Source organism: Nothobranchius furzeri, chromosome 15 (assembly GCF_043380555.1).
Source record: "Nothobranchius furzeri strain GRZ-AD chromosome 15, NfurGRZ-RIMD1, whole genome shotgun sequence".
NCBI classification, from domain to species: Eukaryota; Metazoa; Chordata; class Actinopteri; order Cyprinodontiformes; family Nothobranchiidae; genus Nothobranchius; species Nothobranchius furzeri.
The window spans coordinates 45,458,689-45,478,918 of record NC_091755.1 but is presented as its reverse complement, the minus strand read 5'-3'; the positions used below and the strand labels follow the sequence as shown (position 1 = coordinate 45,478,918).

Sequence of the window (20,230 nt, the reverse complement as noted above, 5' to 3'; positions counted from 1 at the left end):
TGCTGTCACCTGTTGTGAGCAGCTCTCTGCTGTCTGAGGGTAGGCCCCGCCCACAACGCCGCAGCTGCTGTGGTGTTTTCTTTACTGTGGGAAACGGGTAATAATGGCTCTTTGATGGGAACAGGTTGCCGACCCCTGGTCTATGTCTATGCAGGACAATAAAGTTTTGAGGTTTTACAACTACTTCTGGGGGCAGAGTTGCAATGACATGCGCGCTGCGTTGTCCTAGAAGCAATCGGACAGGGATACAGGGCCAACATTACCAGTAATCAAAGATGTACCCGTTACATTTAAATCGGATGTCTGGGCTAATTTCGGTTTTGGGATCCTGGATGTGAAAGAATCACTTAACACAGTATTTGTTTACTATGTTTAAGTTCAGTAATATTCTATCTTAAAGCTGCTCTACCGAAAACATTATTTATTATATTATTTAAGTAATTATAGGCAGCACACTTTAAACGTTATTGCTCACTATAGTGAATAGATGAATGTTCTTTTTTTCAGGGATTTCAAAATCAAAAAGAAATTAAACTATTCTGCTGCTTTTATTAAGTCATGAAAATGTTTGTGTGAAGAGTCGTGATGCATGTCAGACTCAAATCCAATCGTGAGGCAGGTAGAGATGCACACCACTAGTCATGATTCCTCACATCATCGTGACAAAAGAATTAGAAAGCACAAACAAATACAGAACGAGATCCTAAATGTTCAGGTTGGGATGATCCAGCATTTAATGCCTTCAAGTATGAGCTCTGAGAAAAAAGTAAACGCAGTTCACTTCATAAAAAGCTGTTTATTAGTCCATCATACATTTTCATACAAAACATAAAATATCAGTTTTATTAACAGGCTTCAGGATTACGTCTCCACGAGATTGTTCTCAGGGTTCAGCAGGATTATTTCTCCAAATAAAAAAAATCCAGCATTTTATTTGCAAACCTGATGACAAGTTAAAAACTAAAACAGAACCCTAAATAAATCCCCCTGATATTTAATAATCGCTGTTATTATTCAGCCCTGAGGTGATAAAGCACCAATGATCTGATAGGAAACAACTCAAGTTGAACGTCGATGACATGTCTGTAACTCATGCAGAGTCTTAAAGCTTCTCGAAAGCCAGGAAACACAAACTCTACTGGGGCTCCTCCGCTCGTCTGAGTCCCTCTCAGGAAAAACAGGAAGTGGTCGCCGCAGATCAAAGACTCTGCTCCGTCCTACAAATCGTCCTCTTCGAAGTTTAGATGTCGTCTTTATTTGTGGAGAAAAAAGTAGAAATCTTGCTTTGTGTCTTAAAAGGAGGCAACAGAGGAGCTGAAAAGAGAAAACAGCCTGAAACCCTAGAGCAGGGGTCATGACCTTTGTGAAGCTCAGTGCTACTTCAGCATGACCGAAGGGCTACCAGGTTAATGCGCCGACATGTCCCTCATCTGGACATGTCCAGTCTCAGTCTGTCCTCTCTGACTTCATCTCCCCGTCCTTCTCAGAGGCCTAGTGGTAGTCCCCCACGGGACTGGGACACCGGGGTTCAGGTCCCGGTCGGGTCATACCAAACACTTTCAAATGGGACCCGGTGCTGCCGGATACTAGAAATGTGTATTGGTGATACGATATATCACGATATATTCCCATATCGGTATTTTCTTACACCCCTGTGTGTGTGCAGCTTTAATGGGGGGGGGTTAAACCACCAAACAGTTCCTGAGTGCAGCCATCGCTGCAGCTCCCCACGGGGATGGGTCACGCGTGGATATGAACGTCACCCGAGCGTGATGACGAACGGGAATTTATTTATGGCCGTTTTGTGGGACGTGGACATTTTTGTCTCCAGAAACAGCGGACGGAGGAAACCGAACTCAGTAACTGAACAAAGGGATTTATTGTGGTTATTTAAAAGCAGCGGGTTGGTTCTGACCTCGCTTTTCCTGCTCCTCCTTCAGAGACGGATCCCGAGCCGCTGAGAAGATCAGAGCGTCCAGCATCTCTTTGTACAGCTTCTTGTGATGTGGGCGAACAAACGTGCCAAACCCTTCAGTAAGTAAATAAAGAAACTAATGAGGTCGGGTCCGGGCAGCAGCGACGGCCCAGGGCGGTCCTGAAGGAACTCACGGATCAGAAGGTCGAAGTGCTCCCACGTCTCCATGAACATGTTCACCAGCGTGGTCACCAGGTCCTCGTAGACGTCCGTCTCCTTGTAGCGGCGGATGGCCTGGAAGAGCAGGGAGGACTTCTCGGCTCCGAAGGCTTCCTTCACATCAGCGATGAGGGCGGCGTAGACTTTGTTCCCCTTAGCAGAACCTAGTTTTCACAGATTAAAGCACACAGTAAAAACACGGATTATATTAGGATTAAGGGTCAGACTCTTCCTGATTCAGGATTGTAGCCGACGTCTGTAGTTCTGCTCTTTTATGGATAACTACCTCAGAACCGGTCTGATGATGGTTTATCTGCACCAGCATTGATAATCCGTTCAAATGAGGTTTAATTGAGGCTTTTATTGTGAAGGGTCTGCTACCTGCTCCTTCCTGCGGTTGCTTTAAGCCCTGCTGACTCAGGTGAGGTCCTCCTCCGTTCAGCTGCTGCGTGTCCAGTTGTCTGCAGCTGGACGAGGAGCTCCGAGCTTCGGCCGGCCGGCGCTCCGAGGCTGGAAGACAGTCACGTTTGTCCTCATTTAAACGATCATGGCTGGAAATATTAAACGAGAGCAGATGTGTCGACCCGCTGAATGTCCTGCTATGACTCGTGATCTTCAGGGTCTACAGATGGAAGCGATCCCGGTTAACGCTCCTCTAAAACCAAAAGAGTGTCTCACACTTCTGCAGCATCACGGCTCTCTTCTCGTCTTTGGACAGCGAGTGGTCGGGTTTGAACCCGCAGCCCTGTCCCGTCAGCTCCAGACATTTCTCATCAAATCTCTTTTTGTGATGCGGCCGGATGAACTGGTAAAATCCTGTAAGGCAGGAATCAGGTTTGAGACGCTGGAAAACAGGGAATGCCTTCCTGTAACAGACGAGGATAGACCAGACGCACCCCGGAGGAGACTGTGGGTGTTCTCGTCGTCAGCCAGCATGGACGTCTCGCTCAGGAGGCTGTCCAGGCTGTCCGTCTTCTTGTAGTCCTGCAGAGCCTGGACGATCCGGTCAAAGGTCACCTTACTCAGAGACGCCTTCATGTCTGCCAGGAACTGTTTGGCCCTGCTGGTTTTACCGTCCTCCAACACGTCCTCAGAGGTGCTCGTCTTCTGCGAGTGTAACACGACACCAGTCACGTTTACAGCGTATGCTGACACTGCCCGGGTTTGTAGAACACATTATTAGACATGACTGCCTGCCATACATCCGCTGCTGCTGCAGCAGACTAGAAGCAGCCGACCCTTTAGTCCTCCGTGTTGCTCTAAAGCAGCCGGAGTCCTCCGCTGTCGTCTGTCAGCACCGCCGCCTCGCCGGTTACTCCACCAACACAGCTGTACACACCTGCTCATGAACCAGCTTGATTTTGCGTTTCCCTCCTCGTAGTTCGTCCTCCAGTCTCTTGTTGTACTGAAGAGACAGCGTGGACAAACGGCTCGCCTGCAAACGGACTAAGACAGTCAGCTCACGTAACGAACTCCTGACCAAACTCACTCCTGGGCGAGTTACCTCGTCTCCTCCAGCAGCATCGTCGTCTCCACGGCGACGCTCACCCTGATCCAGAGCATCCAGCAGGTTGGCGGGTCTCCTTTGACTCTCCGGCACCTCCCCCTCGTAACTGATGCAGATCTTTGCCATCCCACTGGCGCCGCCGCCTTCATCTGATCCCACAGAAACAGGTTTTAACTGGTCCTGACCCCGTTTCATGAGGGGAGAGAAAAAGTTGCCTCCGTGGCACAAAACAGAATAAAACCCAAAAGGACTTTTAAACCGACCGAGTTTCCTCTTCTTCAGGCTGGGGAGGTGAGCGTCCAGGACCTTGGCCTTCTGGGCGACGACGCAGCTGAAGGAGGAGGAGGAGCAGGAGGAGGAGGAGGAGGAGGAGCAGGAGGAGCTTGAACATTCAGCTGCCGGGTTTTCTGCTGCAGGCGTCTTTATGACCTCCGGCCTCTAAACAAACACAGATCAGGGTTCATTCAGCTGAGCAGCGTTCTCCACCGCTACGGTGCCCACTCACCATCTTCTGCGCCGTCCTGAAGAACTGAGACACTTCACGAACCACCGTCCCGAACCCCGCTTGGACTCGAACGTACGGCCGGACCCACGACGGGAGATTGGCCCGAACATCTGGGCTTCTAAATCTGTGGAATCACGTCGATTCACTCATTTTCTGTCTCAGACTTGATTTTTACAAATCCACAACGTTCTTGGATCATCTGATCTCAAACACCGAAGACGTTCTGGCTTCACCGTCTCTGAAATGGTTACATCTTGATGTCGTTCTGCGGATCTCAGCTGTTCACATCCCAGCTCTGAACTCAAGTTACGGATGCGTGTTAAACGTTCCTGACCTCTCGTCACACAGGAAGATGGCACCGTAGTCCTCCTTGTGGCGAATGACGCGTCCGATGGCCTGGTTCACGGCTCTGAACGCCTGGTGCCTGTACCACTCCTGCCCTGACAGAAACTGGCCACACACGGAGGAATGAAGCAAAACAAATCACCGCCCCGATCCATCAAGCATCATCACGCTCACCTTAACCCCAGGAGCTTTACTTCCGTTCATCTCATCCAAATACTGCATCTTCAGAACCACCCGGGGATCAAACTTGGGAGGGAACGGGAGGCCGGTGATGACGACGGCCCGACAAAAGTTGTCTGCAAAGTCCAGACCTTCGCTGGCCTGAGGAAGAAGCGCAGAATCCGGGTAAGCGACAGCTCACTGCGATTCCTGACAGAAACACGAGAAGACGACGATCTTCTAGGGAGCACCTGCTCACCTTCCCTCGACACACCGCGAAGAAGCTTCCTCCTTTACACTTGGGATCGTTTACAGAGCTGTAGTAGCCGTTTATGACCTACAGACAAGCACACGCGGGTCAGAAAGCTACAGGAGGTCCCGAATCACCAAAGTGACACAAAAAAGACTCAATCTGGAAAATTAAAGAAACAGAAAGTAAACAGAGGAAAAACATTTTTTGCTTTTATTTCTAAACAAAATTTCCATTTTTTCATTTATTTATTTGATCAGTTTTACTCTATTTTTCCATTTCTCTTCTCAAATTTAGCTTTTGATCCGCTCTAATTTCCCTCTGGGATTAATAAAGTATCTATGATCTGATTTCCTTCTGACAACATTTACACCCGGATCGCTCATCCCGGCAACATCACCTCACTAAAGGTTCCCTTTCCCTTTGGTTCTACAAACATGGGCTTCAGGATCTCGATGTGACTCGCTTGTCCCTTCGTCTGGAGAAACACACAAAAAGACAAATTTAAAATTCAAAAACCAAAGTTTCCTAATCGGAAGTTTCTACTCACTCTCCACAGCTCCAGGGTCTTCTCCATCAACAGGAACGACGGGAAAAAGACCAGGAGGCCGCGAGGAACCAAACGACAGAGGTTAGCTGAAACAAACTCACGTCAGGAACCCGAGACCAAAACGAGGAGAACCATCATCTAACATCTACCAGCTCAGAAAAGAAGCTCCTCCGCCTTTCTCAGAAACGGCTTTAATGTGGAATAAACACAACAGCTGATGTCAAAAACAGGCCAAATAAACCCGGATGTGAGCAAACAGCTCCACAGCAGAGAACCAGAAACACAACAACAACAACAACAGTCGTAATTAGTAAACATCTGAACAGAAAAAAAAGGCAAAATGAAAATAAATAATAATAATAAATCAAATAAAAAAACGATTCTGGGTCCAGTTCTCAGTTTAGTCGTCCGAGAGCTCGTTTTAATTATAAAAGCCGAGCGGACACGTTTAACCGTCGGCGACGCAAAAGCCTCTTCCTGTAGAATAAATAGAACATTTTCTTTTATTTGTGAATATTAGTGGATTCATACGGGCAAAAACTTCCTTCTGAACTGCAGGCGTCAGTAATGAGGAAACAACCCATCAGGAACGGCAGTAGAAGAAGAGTTGTACCAAAGCCAGCATGACTCAGCATTCCCAAACGTAACTGTCCATTTTACAGCTCGTGCTGAAGTTTACCGCTCTGGTAGGAACAAAACCCATACGGTGCTACTAAGTCATAACCCGGTGATCCGTCGGCCCTCGTTGGATCGGCCAAGCGGCCGCTAGCTTACGGGGCAACAGCGGTTTCACACGACTACGAGTCGGAGATTTGGTGACTTCAACAAGACTCAAATTCATCTGAAACCCAAACCGCTGAGAACTACAGGGAAGAGACGAATAAACCTGCATCAGGTTCATGAAACTAGAACGTCCCAGAAAGACCCGAACCCTACCAGCTGACTGATTTATAACACGGTAATAACAGCACAACTCACCAACAGTGTTGCCTAAAGACGCCATGACTTCAGGAATAAACCTGAAACGGAGAAATATTAAAGCAGCACAGCAAAAACACCTACTAGCAAAGCTTCATGTGAGAAAAACAGTTATTACTCCATATCTGTACAAATGATGTGTTCTGTTCTTTTGTTTACTTGTTTAAAGAAGACAAAGGTTGTTTTTAGGTCCGAAGCTTTACTCGTTAAAACAACAAAATGTTGAATTCAACACCTTCTTCTGCTGACCAGCGATAAAAGACGCTGATCTTACAGCTGGTCCTCGTTTACCTCCGATTAAACGCCGAGCTCAGCACCACCGAATCTGGACCCTGATCCAGGACTCGGACATAGATCTGGTCCCGGCTGATCACATGACCGTTTTCAAGAAGCACCGGGAAATCTCTAAAGTAAAACAAGGAAAAAGAAACGTGGTTTCATTCAACGCTCCTAAACAAACTAGAACGTAAAACTGAAACACTGAAGAGAAACGAGTCTAGTAAGACCGATTTAAACCTCGCGTGATTGTTTAGTAATAAATCTGAATCAGGGGGCATAACAAGTGCTCTAAAATCTCTCTTCCTTCCAGTTTTGAATATTTAACACGGATAACTTTAGTCAGAAATCTGATTTTAACAGTGAGCGGTGCACAAAACTAAGAATTACCACTTGGTTAAATTCAGCGTTTAAAAGCTGCTTCAGCTGCAGAAATGTTGTGCATCAACTGAAGTTTTAGGGACATTTTAGCATGAAAGTAGGTGCAAACGCCTAAATATCAGCCATGAAAATCAGCAATAAATAAATAAATAATCAGCAACACACGTCGGCCATCAGCTGACAGCGACCTCGAAGTATCGGCATCGGTACTGGCAATAGGAAAAACGATATCGGCCGACCACGAACCTGAATAATTAAATAAATGTCGCAGCAGGATTCCCCCCTCTGGAAACACACTTTATCTGCTTTATCTGATCAGACATCGGACTCGTTTGTTTTGGTGGTGAACTCACATCCTCATCTCAGAGGTGAAGGTGGTCAGAGGTGAGAGGGTCCCGCTGGTGAGAATGATGCAGCGAACGCCCTGGTTCACCAGCTCCTGCATGCTGAAGCCCGGTGAGAAGCACCAGTAACTCAGGATGTTTCCTACGGCGCACACGACACAAAAACACGCGTTCAAAGCTGCTTCACAGACGCAAACGCTGACTAACAAGATAGAATAAAGAGAAACTGTTCTCTCTCTTGGAAAGCTCAGCCACAAAATGTTATTCCAGGTCACTAGGAGTTCCACATGGAGTCTGGTTACTGAAGTTAAAGTTCTGAATGTTGTGAACTGACTGACCTTGTTTCTTGGACGAAGCTGAAGCCCACGGATCAGCCGCTTGTTTCTTCTTGGCAGCGCTGGTGTCCCGATGGATGTGAACCTAAGTCAGATGGACCATAACGGCTAACGTTAGCGTAGCATAGTGGCCATCGACATACATGAGGACAAAAATCAGGTTTTAGGTGTTTTATTCACTAATGGGTCAAACCTGTAGGAGACTAAAGCAGCACGTTGCTACGATCATGACCCAAACATGCACCGAGGAATATTATAATTAAATATAAATACGGAGTCGTTCATTTCCAGCTTTGGTGTGTGAAACTAGAACTAAGGAGGAATGTTCTGCACACCACTCACCCAGAAAACCTGGATTAGTAGAATAAAAATAGGTGTGTGTGTATAAAAAACAGGTGTGTGTGTGTGTGTGTATAAAAATCAGGTGTGTGTGTGTGTGTGTGTATAAAAACCAGGTGTGTGTGTGTGTGTGTATATATAAAAACCAGGTGTGTGTGTGTGTGTGTGTGTGTATAAAAACCAGGTGTGTGTGTGTGTGTGTGTGTATAAAAACCAGGTGTGTGTGTGTGTGTATAAAAACCAGGTGTGTGTGTGTGTATAAAAACCAGGTGTGTTTGTGTGTGTGAATGAAAACAGGTGTGTGTGTGAATAAAAACAGGTGTGTGTGAATGAAACAAGTGTGTGTGTGTGTGAATGAAACAGGTGTGTGTGTGTGTGTGTGTGTGTGTGTGTGTATGTGCGTGCATCCGTGTGTGTGCGCATCCATGTATGTGTGTGTGTGTGTGTGTGTGTGTGAGAATGAAAACAGGTGTGTGTGTGTGAATGAAACAGGTGTGTGTGTGTATAAAAACCAGGTGTGTGTGTGAATGAAACAGGTGTGTGTGTGTGTGAATGAAACAGGTGTGTGTGTGTATAAAAACCAGGTGTGTGTATATAAAAACCAGGTGTGTGTGTGTGTGTATAAAAACCAGGTGTGTGTGTGTGTATAAAAACCAGGTGTGTTTGTGTGTGTGTGTGTGTGTGAATGAAAACAGGTGTGTGTGTGAATAAAACCAGGTGTGTGTGAATGAAACAAGTGTGTGTGTGTGAATGAAACAGGTGTGGTAACTGAACAAACCTTAAAGTAAGCAGAGTAGGACTCCATCTTCCTTTGTCTGTCCAGCTCTGATGGTTCACCACTAAACACCAGCTAGAAGACCAGAGCAGAGTCACCGCTGCTGTACTACAAACAGGAAGTTAAGCACTGAAACAGACGTTTACCTATAATAGCGTATTAAAATTAAGTTCTATCGTTCCTTAAAGAGCAAGTCACCCCCAACCAGTCTTACTCCACTCCCACTTCCTGTTTGTAAAAATGCATCAAACGCTGTTGCCTGGCAGACCAAGAGGGCGGAGCCGCTAATAAATACACACACAGGCTCACAACGACATTGTGACATCATAATGTACCAGCTGACATCATAGTGTACCTCTTAGCCAAAAGTGATAGCAGGTTTAAATTCAAATGCAGTGCAGTTTTTACCCAAAGATGGCGCAACACTGACAGTTTTAAGCAGAATATTTGAATTTTAACTAAGATGCACTAAAGTGCAAAATGACTGAGTACACGTGTCTGCAGCACGATCAGACGCTCATTTTTATAGCTTATAATTTCTCCCGCCATTTTCCATGATAAAGATTCCGTTTTACTCAACTCTTAACTCTTTACTATGTGTGTCTTTTGTTAGGTCCACTTGAGCCGCATTACGACTGGGGGCTCATCTGGGATTTCTGTTACATCATCAACGGGCTGCTCCGTTTTCTTACTGGTTTTGGATCGTTTTTATTTACAACATGGATCTTTCATGTAAAAAGACTCTCATGACTCTATATTCAGGGACAGCAGCAGCTCAGGAGGTTGAGCGGGATGTCCAGTAATCGGAAAGTTGCAGGTTCAATTCCGGCTTCAACCAGAGAATGTTGCTGTTGTGTCCTCGGGCAAGACACTTAATCCGCCTTTTTTGCTGGTGGTGGTCGGAGGGACCGGTGTCACCTGTGTTCAGCAGCCTCGCCTCTGTCAGTGTGCCCCAGGGCAGCTGTGGCTACATGGTAGCTCATCACCACCAGTGTGTGAATGACTGATTGTGTTGTGAAGCGCCTTGGGGGGTTGTAGAACCCTAGGAAGGCGATATACAACTACAGACCATTTACCAATCTTAACATTCTGTTTTGTGGTCCAACAAGCCGGTTTGTGACAAACTTGTTGCTTTTTGGTTTGTTTTTGACTGAAGTTAGCTTAAACATTTGTTGTCATAAAACAATTTAAGGAAATTTAATTTTAATGAAACGTTTTCATTAACTTTTACTAAGTGTGTCTTCCTTTCAAGACGTCACCTGGGCCAGGTTCTAACAATCGGGGGCTTGTCCGGGAACTCGACTGCAGCTCAATAGTGTTTCAATTTTTGTGATTTACTTTTTTTTCACTAACCAAAGAGGATTACATTTACATGTTCATCTGAAAGTCTAAATAAACACAACTTTTCCTAAACTGTTTTTTGTCTCAACCTCAGCGGTTTGCGTACCTGAATAATGTCAGCCAGCTTCTGCAGTCCATTTGAATTGAGGAATGCTCCGGGTTCTGGTCAGAATCAAGCATCGTAAATAATTTGGAATTAAGAAGACCGGGTTATTTATAGCAAAGACATAAAGTCATACGGACTGCCGGTCAAGCTTCCAATGATCTGCTCCAGAGCCTCATAGACAGCCGTCTTGGTGCTGTAGGTCAGGTGGGCTTTCTCCAACAGTTCATAGATGAAGCTGAAAGACACACAATAACGGATGGCTCTGGAAATCACTTCAATCGCCCAGTGGATGTAAAAATGTGATAAAAAATCTGCTCCTACTGAAAAAAAAAAAAAAAAAAAAAAAAGTCACAACCCCCAAATAAAACCTCTGTAAGACATCCAGAAAGCCCGATGCAGACCACTTTAGGAGATGGAGAGAGAGTGTGGCTGTAAGGTAGATATAGATAAATTCACCTAAAAAAACTTGAGAAAATGAACTTGAGATAAGAAGAATGTGAAAAAACAACATTCTCACACCCACGGCGTCAAAATATGACGCGTGTGACCAAGCCTCAACATATGACGATTCAGGACGCCCCAGCGCATCAGGAGACGACAATCAGGGACACGCTGGGACACGTGGCTCCGCTGGCGTCACTGTTTGACGCGCGTGGTCACACGGACATTATTCGAATATTAAACGTGGCCCTCACCCCAATCCTAACCTTAAGGTCCACAAACTGTGACCTTAAGGTTAGGACTAGGGTGAGGGGAAGGTTAAATAGTTCTAATGTCCGTCTCAGCACCGGCGTTGGACACCGACGCTCTGGAACGCTGCGTCAGCAGTTTGTCCCTGATCGTCGCCACCCGACACCCTGGGGCGTCCCAAATCGTCATATATTGAGGCTTGGCCACACACATATTTTGACACCTTGGGTGTGAGAATGTGTTGGAAAAAACAAGAACTGGAGGAAGAAAAAACCCTTGAGAAAAGGAGAAGTAGAGGGAAACCTACATTCCAGGTTTCGTGATGCCCTTTTCACTTGGAACATCAATGGAATCGATAGCAGCTTCCAGATCCAACAGTATCTCTGTTAATTTAGACAAAACCGTAAAGTTAACTCCATCACTGCTAAATGTAGGTCATCATAAACTTACGCTTGACTTTAGCGATGGTAGGGACTTCTAATTTGGAACCTGAGACGAGATAAATATGGAAACAAGATTAGAATAAACAAGATTTCTGAACGATTCTCTTGAACTGGTCGAAGGAACGTTTGAACGGACGATCTGACCGGAGCTGAGGGACTCTACGTTGATGTCTTCCGTAACGGGGTCTCCACGACTGACTTCTTTAGCCTTCTCCTCCAGCAGCCTGTCCACCGCCGTGATGGCCGAAGCCACGTCGTAGGGAGTAAGGTCGAAGGACGTCGATTCTTCACACATCCTCTCCTGGAGATGACACAAATATTTATAATCTGTAGATGTCCAGGCTGCCAGGAAAACCGCTTCCTCTCAGAAACTGAAGCTCCAGATACAATTTAATTCAAACGCTCCGTTCTGGGGCAGTTGCTGTTTTCTATCTACCTTCTGCCTCTGGGCAAAATCCTGAATCAGCACGGCCTGAACCATCACATTTACGCTGATGACCGTCAACTATATATAGCAATGGATGAGGAGAATGCAGGCTCGCGATTGGCTGCATGTTTAGACGACGTGAAGGGCTGGCTGGCATCCGACTACCTAAAGTTAAATGAAAGGAAGACTGAGTCTATTGTCTTTGACCCCCGCAACCACCATGGCTCTCACCCTATTTGTGACCTTTTAACCTTCAAACCCAAACAGTGCGTGACAAGTCTCGGTGTAAAGCTGGATGCTGAACTTCGCCGCCTGACTCGCATCAGACGAATCTTGAAACGGAGGCATTTGGAGTCAGTCATCCATGCCTTCATTACCTCTCGCCTGGACTACGCAAACGCCCTCCTAGTCGGGGTTCCGGTCTCTGCCCTGAATCGGCTGCAGGTCGTCCAGAACGCTGCTGCCAGGTTCTTGACGAGTACACACCGACGTTTCTATATTACCCCTGTCCTGCCACGTCTTCACTGGCTCCCTGTCGTTTTCAGGGTACAGTTTAAGTTATCGACTTTTGTATTTAAAGCACTCAACGACCTGGCACCTCCCTATGTAGCCACACGCACACCGAGGTCGGCTGACCTGCTGCTGTGCACGCCCCGGATGCGATACAAATCGCGGGGTGAACGAGCATTTGTGCATGCTGCCCCAAAGCTGTGGAACTCGTTACCCATTAAAGTTCGGCAGGCTCCATCATTGGCGGTTTTTAAATCTCATTTAAAGACCCACTTTTAGGATGTGGCTTTTAGACAGCAGCTTGTTTCGTTAGCCTATTATCTGCTTTTGATCGGTATTTTTATCTTCTGTTTTAGTTGCTTAGATTGGTCGTGTTTGGGTTGAGCCTGTGCAGCACTTTGGGCAGCTCCATTGCTGCGTTTTAGACGTGCTATATAAACAAACTATGGTATGGATTTTTATGTTTACGGTTCGCACCTCGAGTCCAGCTGGTGTGTTTAACAGCAACAACACTTGAAAGCTCCCAGCTTCCATGCAGAAGCTCTTTAAAAGGACCACTTAGTTCTCCTCGGGTGATCTCCCTTGTTTGGACGGGTATGAAAGCTCACTGAACCGTGGAGCTGCAGGAGGACGTCTCTGTTCGTTCAGAGTGAACGTGATCCGACACAACGACCAACCGTACGCTTCTGTAGAAGGTTTGCATTCTGGGAAGCAGCAGGGCTCACAAACATCAGTAGCTACTGAGTTGCTCCTGGCTAGCTGGAATGAATGAATGAATGAATGTGGTTCCTGTGTGGTTGTATTTGTTGTGGAGAACCGGTTGCCGTTTTCAGTCCTGACCAGTCGATGACCCGGGTTTCGTTGTTCTTCAGGCTTCGTCTCCTTCGTGACCAGTCCTCGTTTCTGGCAGCCTCGAAGACGCCAGCGGTTAGAAACGCTGTCCAGCTGCTTTGATCGGCTTTCAAAAACAAAACAAAACCCTGATCGTCCGTCTGACGGTGAACATTTGTAACGTGTCGATTTGGTCCGCTAAGTCAAACTGGGCCGATATTAACAACTGATGTTTATTTCGATCATGTGACTGTTTACGGGTGTTTCAGGACAGGGTTGGCTACGTGTCATTCGGTTGGTCATGTGACATGCTGGCGATAGAGTGGTTCTGTGGGGGAGTGTGCAGCAGAAAACTCACCTGTTCAGGCTGGCTTCCTCCGTCACCACCCTTTCCCGGGATCCACCGATTTCCCTTTCCTTACATTATTATTCATTATTTTTTCCTCATTTTAAACATATTTTTAATCATTTGAAAAATATTTACTTTTTTTGCTTTTGTGAAGCGCCTCGTAGTTTTCATCTATAAAAGATCGTCTCCTTTCTGTCTTTGACAGAAGCAGCAACGTGCGATGGCTCATACACGTGTCCGGGCAGTAGGGCAACATACATCGTGCCTGTGATTAATATCAGATATGATATTCCTATCAACACATCCCTAAAGTACACATGCTGATAGTTCATCCTGAGGTGTGAAAGCATGCTAGGAAAAGCTGTCACCACCAGATGAAGGGACCTTTAATCTCACCACATTATGAGCTTCATCAAAGATGACCACAGCTTTGTTCAGCTCGATGTTGTGCGCTCGGCGGCTCTGTGGAACAAAACAGACAACAAATCATTCAAGAACGCATTTTAATCCAATCGGTGGAACGTATTTGGGTTCAAATGTTTCTAAACGAAGGGGATGGACCAGAACCGTGACGAAAGAAAATCGGAGTCAAATGGGATGTTTAGGCTCTTTGGTACCAGCAGCCGGTCAGACCAGCAGGCCTTTGTGAGAATCTGGGGGAAAATGTCAACAACACGTCGTGTTTCTCTTAATGTTGATGGGGGCGTTGTTACGTTTCACAGCCTGGCTGGTTTTGAGCCACGTGAGGGAAGAACAATGTTTAAAAATACAGTTTAAAAGGTCTAAAATGTCAGAAGATGAGTTTAAAATAACAGTGCAGGGTTTCCCCAGCACGCAATAAGTCTGGCGGCCCGCCAGGCTAAGCGTCATGCCCCGCCCCCCTCCCTGACCCTACCGTGTCCGCTGACAACGAAACTAGACTCAGCTGAGCGCGTCATGATTTTTATCTTGAGAGGCGCTATAGAAATGATGTTTTCTTCTTCTTCTTCTGCTGATGCTGGTGAGAAACAGCAGCGGAACGTGTGCAAAACCCCCCCCCCCCCCCCCCCCCCAGTGAGACTCAGTTTCAGAAGAAGGAACCACAAAAATAGCATTATGGCTTTGGGTTAAAAGCATTATGACACATTTCAAGTCTTTAGATTGTTTACAACCCCTAAAAATAAACAAACAGACAAATAAAAACGAGTGTAAGAAGTGAAAAACCAGTCTTTTCGGGATCAGCTCACCTTTGGATCAAGCAGGTAGTTGTAGGGCATGAAGATAATATCGGCGTGCTGCTTTAGGGAGCGGGTCAGGAAGTACGGACAGACCCTGCACACATCAGCTCAGATGAGAAGCGACTAGTTTCAACGTGAACGAAGACGAAACAACTAAAATAAACACAGTACCTTTGTTTGTTGCCAAACTTCACCAAATCTTCCACATCAAGAATGGAATTCAGCAACTCTCGGTCTGAGCTTCTTTCTGAAAGGAGTCAAAGGACTCAGAGTCCATGAAGTCTCCTAGGTAATCCACACGTTTCTCATCCAGGTGTCAGATTACCTTCAACGTTGTTGTAGAAGCCACAAGACCTGGTGCTGACTTTGTCCCTGCACATGTGGACCTAAGAGGACCAGAGTCATCACCTGTTAGGGGAAACATGGTGGAGCCTGCTGGGAACGCCATCCATGTGACGTAATCCTGAACTTATTCAATCATCTGTAAACATCTAACACTCAGCTGGAACATTTGGATGAAACGTGAAATGGACTCAGGAATGAGACCACTAGAGACCAACCAATGTTCGTATTCTTTTGCCGATACCGACTGCTGATTTTTATGGGCCGATACCTAAACCACCTGATTCTCATGCTAAAACTTCACTAACATCAGTTGATGCACAAAATCTCTGAAGCTGAAACAGTTCTTGAACTCTGACTTTAACGAACTGTTAAATCTTAAATGTGTGCACCGGGCTGCCCGAGGATGTGCCTGACTTTAAATCGGCTTTGCTAAAGACAAATACCAAAGTTGATCTGGGACCGGGTCACTCAGGCAGGAGGATCTTTATCTAAAAGGCCTGAACTGGAACTTCAACCTGAGCTCCTCATCCCGCAGCTTAGGTTGAGCGGAGCCACCCTGAAGAGAAAGCTGCGTGAATTTGGTCTCAAGCTAAAGCTCAGAACTATTAGAGGAAGTTTAGAACTGCAGGTTTTGTTCATCTCTCTTTAATCTCTCTTCACCGTGACAGATTACGACAGTCTCAATCCCTATCGACATCTCTGATAAACGAGTACAACACATCTGTGCTCCAATGACTTCTTCCGTCGGGTTGCATTCAATAGAAACTACAGTAGAGCAGGGTATCTGCAGGCTTGAGGGAGCCAAATTTAAGACTTTTTAAGACCTTTTTTAAGGCCAATTTGACCAAATTTAAGCTTTTTTAAAATTATTTAATTTAAGCTATAATTTCCAGCTATTGCCTGGAATCGGTCCTAACCATGTCGCGAACGTGGGATTAGCCATCCATTTACCATTGAACTTGCACTTCTCCATGGCGCAAGCTCCACTAGCTTAACCAGCTAATGTGCTCATCTAAAAATAGCCCCCTTTCACAACCAACTGAATGTGTACGGTTCCGCTTACGGCAACATCGTACACAAAAAATGCTGAACACTAACTAGAAATTCACGAAAAAGTCATAGAAATAAACTAATCTAGTTTATTGGGTCTTTGGTAATTTAAGACCTTTGGAAACTGTATTTAAGGATTATTTGTCATTTTTAAGGATTTTCAAGGCCTTAAATTTGGAAAAGTAAATTTAAGACTTTTTAAGGACCTGCGGATACCCTGAGTAGAGACAACATGACTGTTAATCCAGACTAGTGATTTGCTGAACCAGCTGAATTAACCAGGTGGAACCTACCTTAACGTGGTTGCTTTCCTGACGCATGACTTCCTGGTTGATGCAAAGCTGCTCTCTGGATCCCAAAACACACACCTTTGGTCTGATTCAACAACGGAGACACACACATATGGATTACTACCGGGCTTGAGCTGCTGATGACTCTCCTCCCGTCAGAGTTCACTCTTCAATGTGATTTTTAAACGTTTTCTACAACCCCCCAAGGCGCTTCACAACACATTCACACACTGGTGGGATAAACTACGATGTAGCCACAGCTGCCCTGGGGCACACTGACAGGTGCCACCGGTCCCTCCGACCACCACCAGCAGCAGGGAGGCGGGTTAAGAAGAGCAAAACCAAGGACTATAATCTAGAGTTTTTACCTGTATGTAGTGTTCTTCAGCTCACTGATGACCTGTGCGAGCTGAGAGTGCGTCCTGGAGGCATAAATGATCTTGGGAATATCGGTGTAGTACACTGTGGAATGATAGAAACAAACAGGAATTACAAAAGTAGACTTCATAAAGTAATTAGTTCAACCTGTGAATCACGACAGCTAGTTCAGGTGATTCTGCTGAATCGAACAGCTCACCTGGTTTGTCCCCGTCAGTAGCAGCAGTCCCCCAGGAGGAGAAGGGTGTGTTCGGGAACATCTCCGCTCCCTTCAGCTTCTCTGAGATCTTGCGAGCAGAAATGGCGTCCTTGAAGTGTTCCCTCCAGGCCAGCGTGGCACACAACAGACACAGAGTTTTACCGGTTCCCGTTGGACTCTCCAGAACACCATTATGACTCTGGAACCAACAGGAACACAGATGTGATGACTTCAGGCGAGATCTTCTTTACATAACATTTTCCAGGGAATAAAAGCAGAAATGTTTCTGATAATTAGGGATGTGAATTTTTGAAATTCTGGCGATACGATACATAATCACGATACAGGGGAGGTGATACGATATATCACGATATACTGCGATACATTCAGTCAGACGTTACAAGCAATTTTTTACTGAATTTATTGTAAGAATGTTCAATAAACAGTCCAAACTGATAGGTAACATGTTTAACATGAGGTATCTGAACCATGATGGAGGGATTTACATTTCAGTGGTGGAAACAAAACCCGCTGCACACTGCTGCCAACTAGCGGGTGGCGATTGAATTGCGCAAAACAAAAAGAAAATAAACAAATGTTTGCATGTAAATTCTTTCAGGAATTAGATACACGGCTTTTGAATATCGATGTAATAATCGCAGGAAAATATATCATGATATATTGCCATATCGATATTTCCGATACACAGCTTTTGAATATCGATATAATATTGCCGGGAAAAATATCACGATATATTGCCATATCAATATTTTCTTACATCCCTACTGATAATCAGAAAATAATCTGAACCATCTTGTCACTCTGCTCTTGGATCTTCTAAACTCTGCAGCACCAGAAACTTAATAAGTACAAAACATGAAGGAAAATATGATCTAATTCACCTCAATAAGTCACAAAGCCAACGACTCCAGTGGTTCTTATGATTACCAACAGAAAATGACAGAAGATCATAAAATTCCAGAGCAGTGAAATAAAATTAGATTAGACAGAAACTTTAAAGAAACTAAACATGACTTTCATAGAAAGTAAAAAAAATCCTGGCTCCATGTTATTTTAGCAACAAATATTTTGTTTTAGTATCCTTATTTCTTTCTAGTATCGTACAATCTTAGCCTGTAATTCCGTGGACATCTCGTCCTGTATCGCTGTTGTTTGTATCCTTTTATTTGTTAATGCAGTGTGAAAAGTTCATGATCCAAAGATAATTTGCTAAAACTCAGCAAACAACAACCATCTCTATAAGATGTCCCCGACTCATCCAACTGTTCAAACCTGTTTATGAACTGATCTGATGCAGATAACATGACGACAAGCTAGTTAGCGTTCTGACTAGTTTCTAAGTTTAAGCATTGATATTTTAATCCGTACTCACCTGCTTAAGACACTCAAGGACCTTTGTCATGTAGTCTTTCTGACAGTCATAAGGAGTAAAAGGAAAATCCACCGTTACTCCGTTTAGCTTTAGCAAAGGCATCTTAAGTTTTTAAGCTAGCAGCAGTTAAATAAAGCACCTAAAGCGAACTATTGTCTAAAATACGTCTTTAAAACATGCCCAAAGGCTACACGAGGTTCAGATTTAAGTTGACAAATATAACACGGTTGCTAAAGTAACGAAATATTTAGCGTAGAGACAGACGGAGACGTCTGCATGATGAACAAAAACGTTGATAGGTTCGCGCCAGCCGCTCGAGTCTTCTTCTTCTTCGTGTTTATTGGCGGGTGGCAGCTAACTTCTAGGTGCAATTCCGCCACCTACTGTGCTGGAGTGTGAGTCGGAGTAACAAACCGCTATCAATAACCAACCTATATGTTCTTTCTTCACCATTTAACAAATTCTTTACGTTTACCACTCCACCTCCTATATTTTTTAATTCCTCCCTGAGTTGTCCTCTACCTTCCTCATATTTTATGCAGTTACATAAAATATGTTCCACCGTTTCTCCCCCCACCCCACATCCACACACACCTGTGGGATGTTTCCCCATCAGATGCATCGTATTATTAAGCCCAGTATGTCCCAGTCTTAATCTTGATATTATTCTTTGATCTCTACTATTCATCCTTATATTTTTCCATTTTCCTACTTTCCCTTGTATCTGAAATAAATGACTTCCTTTCTCTCCCCTCTCCCACATTCTTTGCCACTCTTCCATTATATGTGCTTTAATGATAGATTTAATTTCAGCGGCACTATACGCAATATTTATTATTTTCCTCTCTCTTATTGCCTTTTTTGCAAAATAATCTGCCATTTCATTTCCTTCTACTCTGTGTGCCGGTACCCATAAAAATTTAACTTCCGTACCCAAATTCCCTAATCTAATATGGTCTCATATATCTCATATAATACATCTATTCGACTCTTGGTAGACATTAATTCAACTGACACTAATACAGACAACGAATCAGTACATATAATTCCTTTTTTACTTCTATTTTGTTCCATCCATTGAAGACTAAATAATATAGCTATCATCTCCACTGTGTACTCAGATAAATGATCTGGAGTTCTTTCCCTAACTACTACTCCTATATGTGGTATCACAAATGCAAACCCGGTTTCCCCCCTACCAGGTCCTTTGATCCATCTGTAAATACATGCACAAAAGACTCACAGCTGTTTAACTTTAGCCATCTTCTGTAATTTTATCCCAATTTCCTTTTCCCCCACTGCTTCTTATCTTATCATAAATACTATAATCAACACACACTTCTGGAAATATCCATTTTGGATTAACTGTATATAAAAACTTTTTAATTTGTACTTCATCTTGGATCTTACTCTCTTTTGCCCAATCTTGCACTTTCCAGCTACCATATTCCTTCTTCATTTTCTCCTTTTCCCAGCACGGACTCAGTGACCTTTTTGCCATGTGGTCGTCGTCCTCACACCCTCGTATACTTGCCCAATAATTTAAAGCTATCTGTTTTATCCTAAGCTGTATTGGTAACTCACCCATTTCTACCTGTAGTGCCACAACAGGGGTAGTTTTTAGTGCTCCACAACACACTCTTAATGCTTGACTTTGTATGAGTTAAATCCGTTTCATTAATGTTTTAGATGCTGAACTTAAACTACACTCCCATAATCTATCACTGATCGTATCATTGCACCGTACATGTATTTTAATGCCTGAGCACAAGCCCCCCACTCA

General features: G+C 44.7%; 1 protein-coding gene across 4 annotated transcripts; it reads right to left on the bottom strand.

Annotated features, from left to right (window-relative positions):
- Positions 1-776: 776 nt before the first annotated feature.
- On the bottom strand, positions 777-18,683 carry rtel1 (regulator of telomere elongation helicase 1). 4 transcript variants are annotated; one of them, XM_015968671.3, is made up of 33 exons: positions 18,448-18,683; positions 17,055-17,253; positions 16,846-16,939; positions 16,481-16,562; positions 15,118-15,178; positions 14,964-15,039; positions 14,802-14,886; positions 13,972-14,037; positions 11,603-11,759; positions 11,466-11,504; positions 11,323-11,398; positions 10,463-10,560; positions 10,326-10,381; positions 8,882-8,953; positions 7,768-7,849; positions 7,439-7,571; positions 6,720-6,833; positions 6,429-6,469; positions 5,451-5,536; positions 5,301-5,378; positions 4,910-4,987; positions 4,666-4,812; positions 4,481-4,596; positions 4,147-4,270; positions 3,905-4,079; positions 3,639-3,790; positions 3,474-3,569; positions 3,031-3,241; positions 2,813-2,950; positions 2,516-2,644; positions 2,110-2,298; positions 1,916-2,029; positions 777-1,314 (listed from the first exon to the last, which is right to left on the bottom strand). In XM_015968671.3, the coding sequence occupies exons 1-33, from the start codon at positions 18,547-18,549 to the stop codon at positions 1,241-1,243; spliced, it is 3,540 nt and encodes a 1,179-aa protein (XP_015824157.3). In that variant the 5' UTR covers positions 18,550-18,683; the 3' UTR covers positions 777-1,240. The 4 variants fall into 4 exon arrangements, with proteins under 4 accessions (XP_015824157.3, XP_015824156.3, XP_054602371.2 ...); XM_015968670.3 differs by having other exon boundaries at positions 3,474-3,790; XM_054746396.2 differs by having other exon boundaries at positions 1,109-1,251; positions 3,474-3,790.
- Between the last annotated feature and the right edge of the window lie 1,547 nt (positions 18,684-20,230).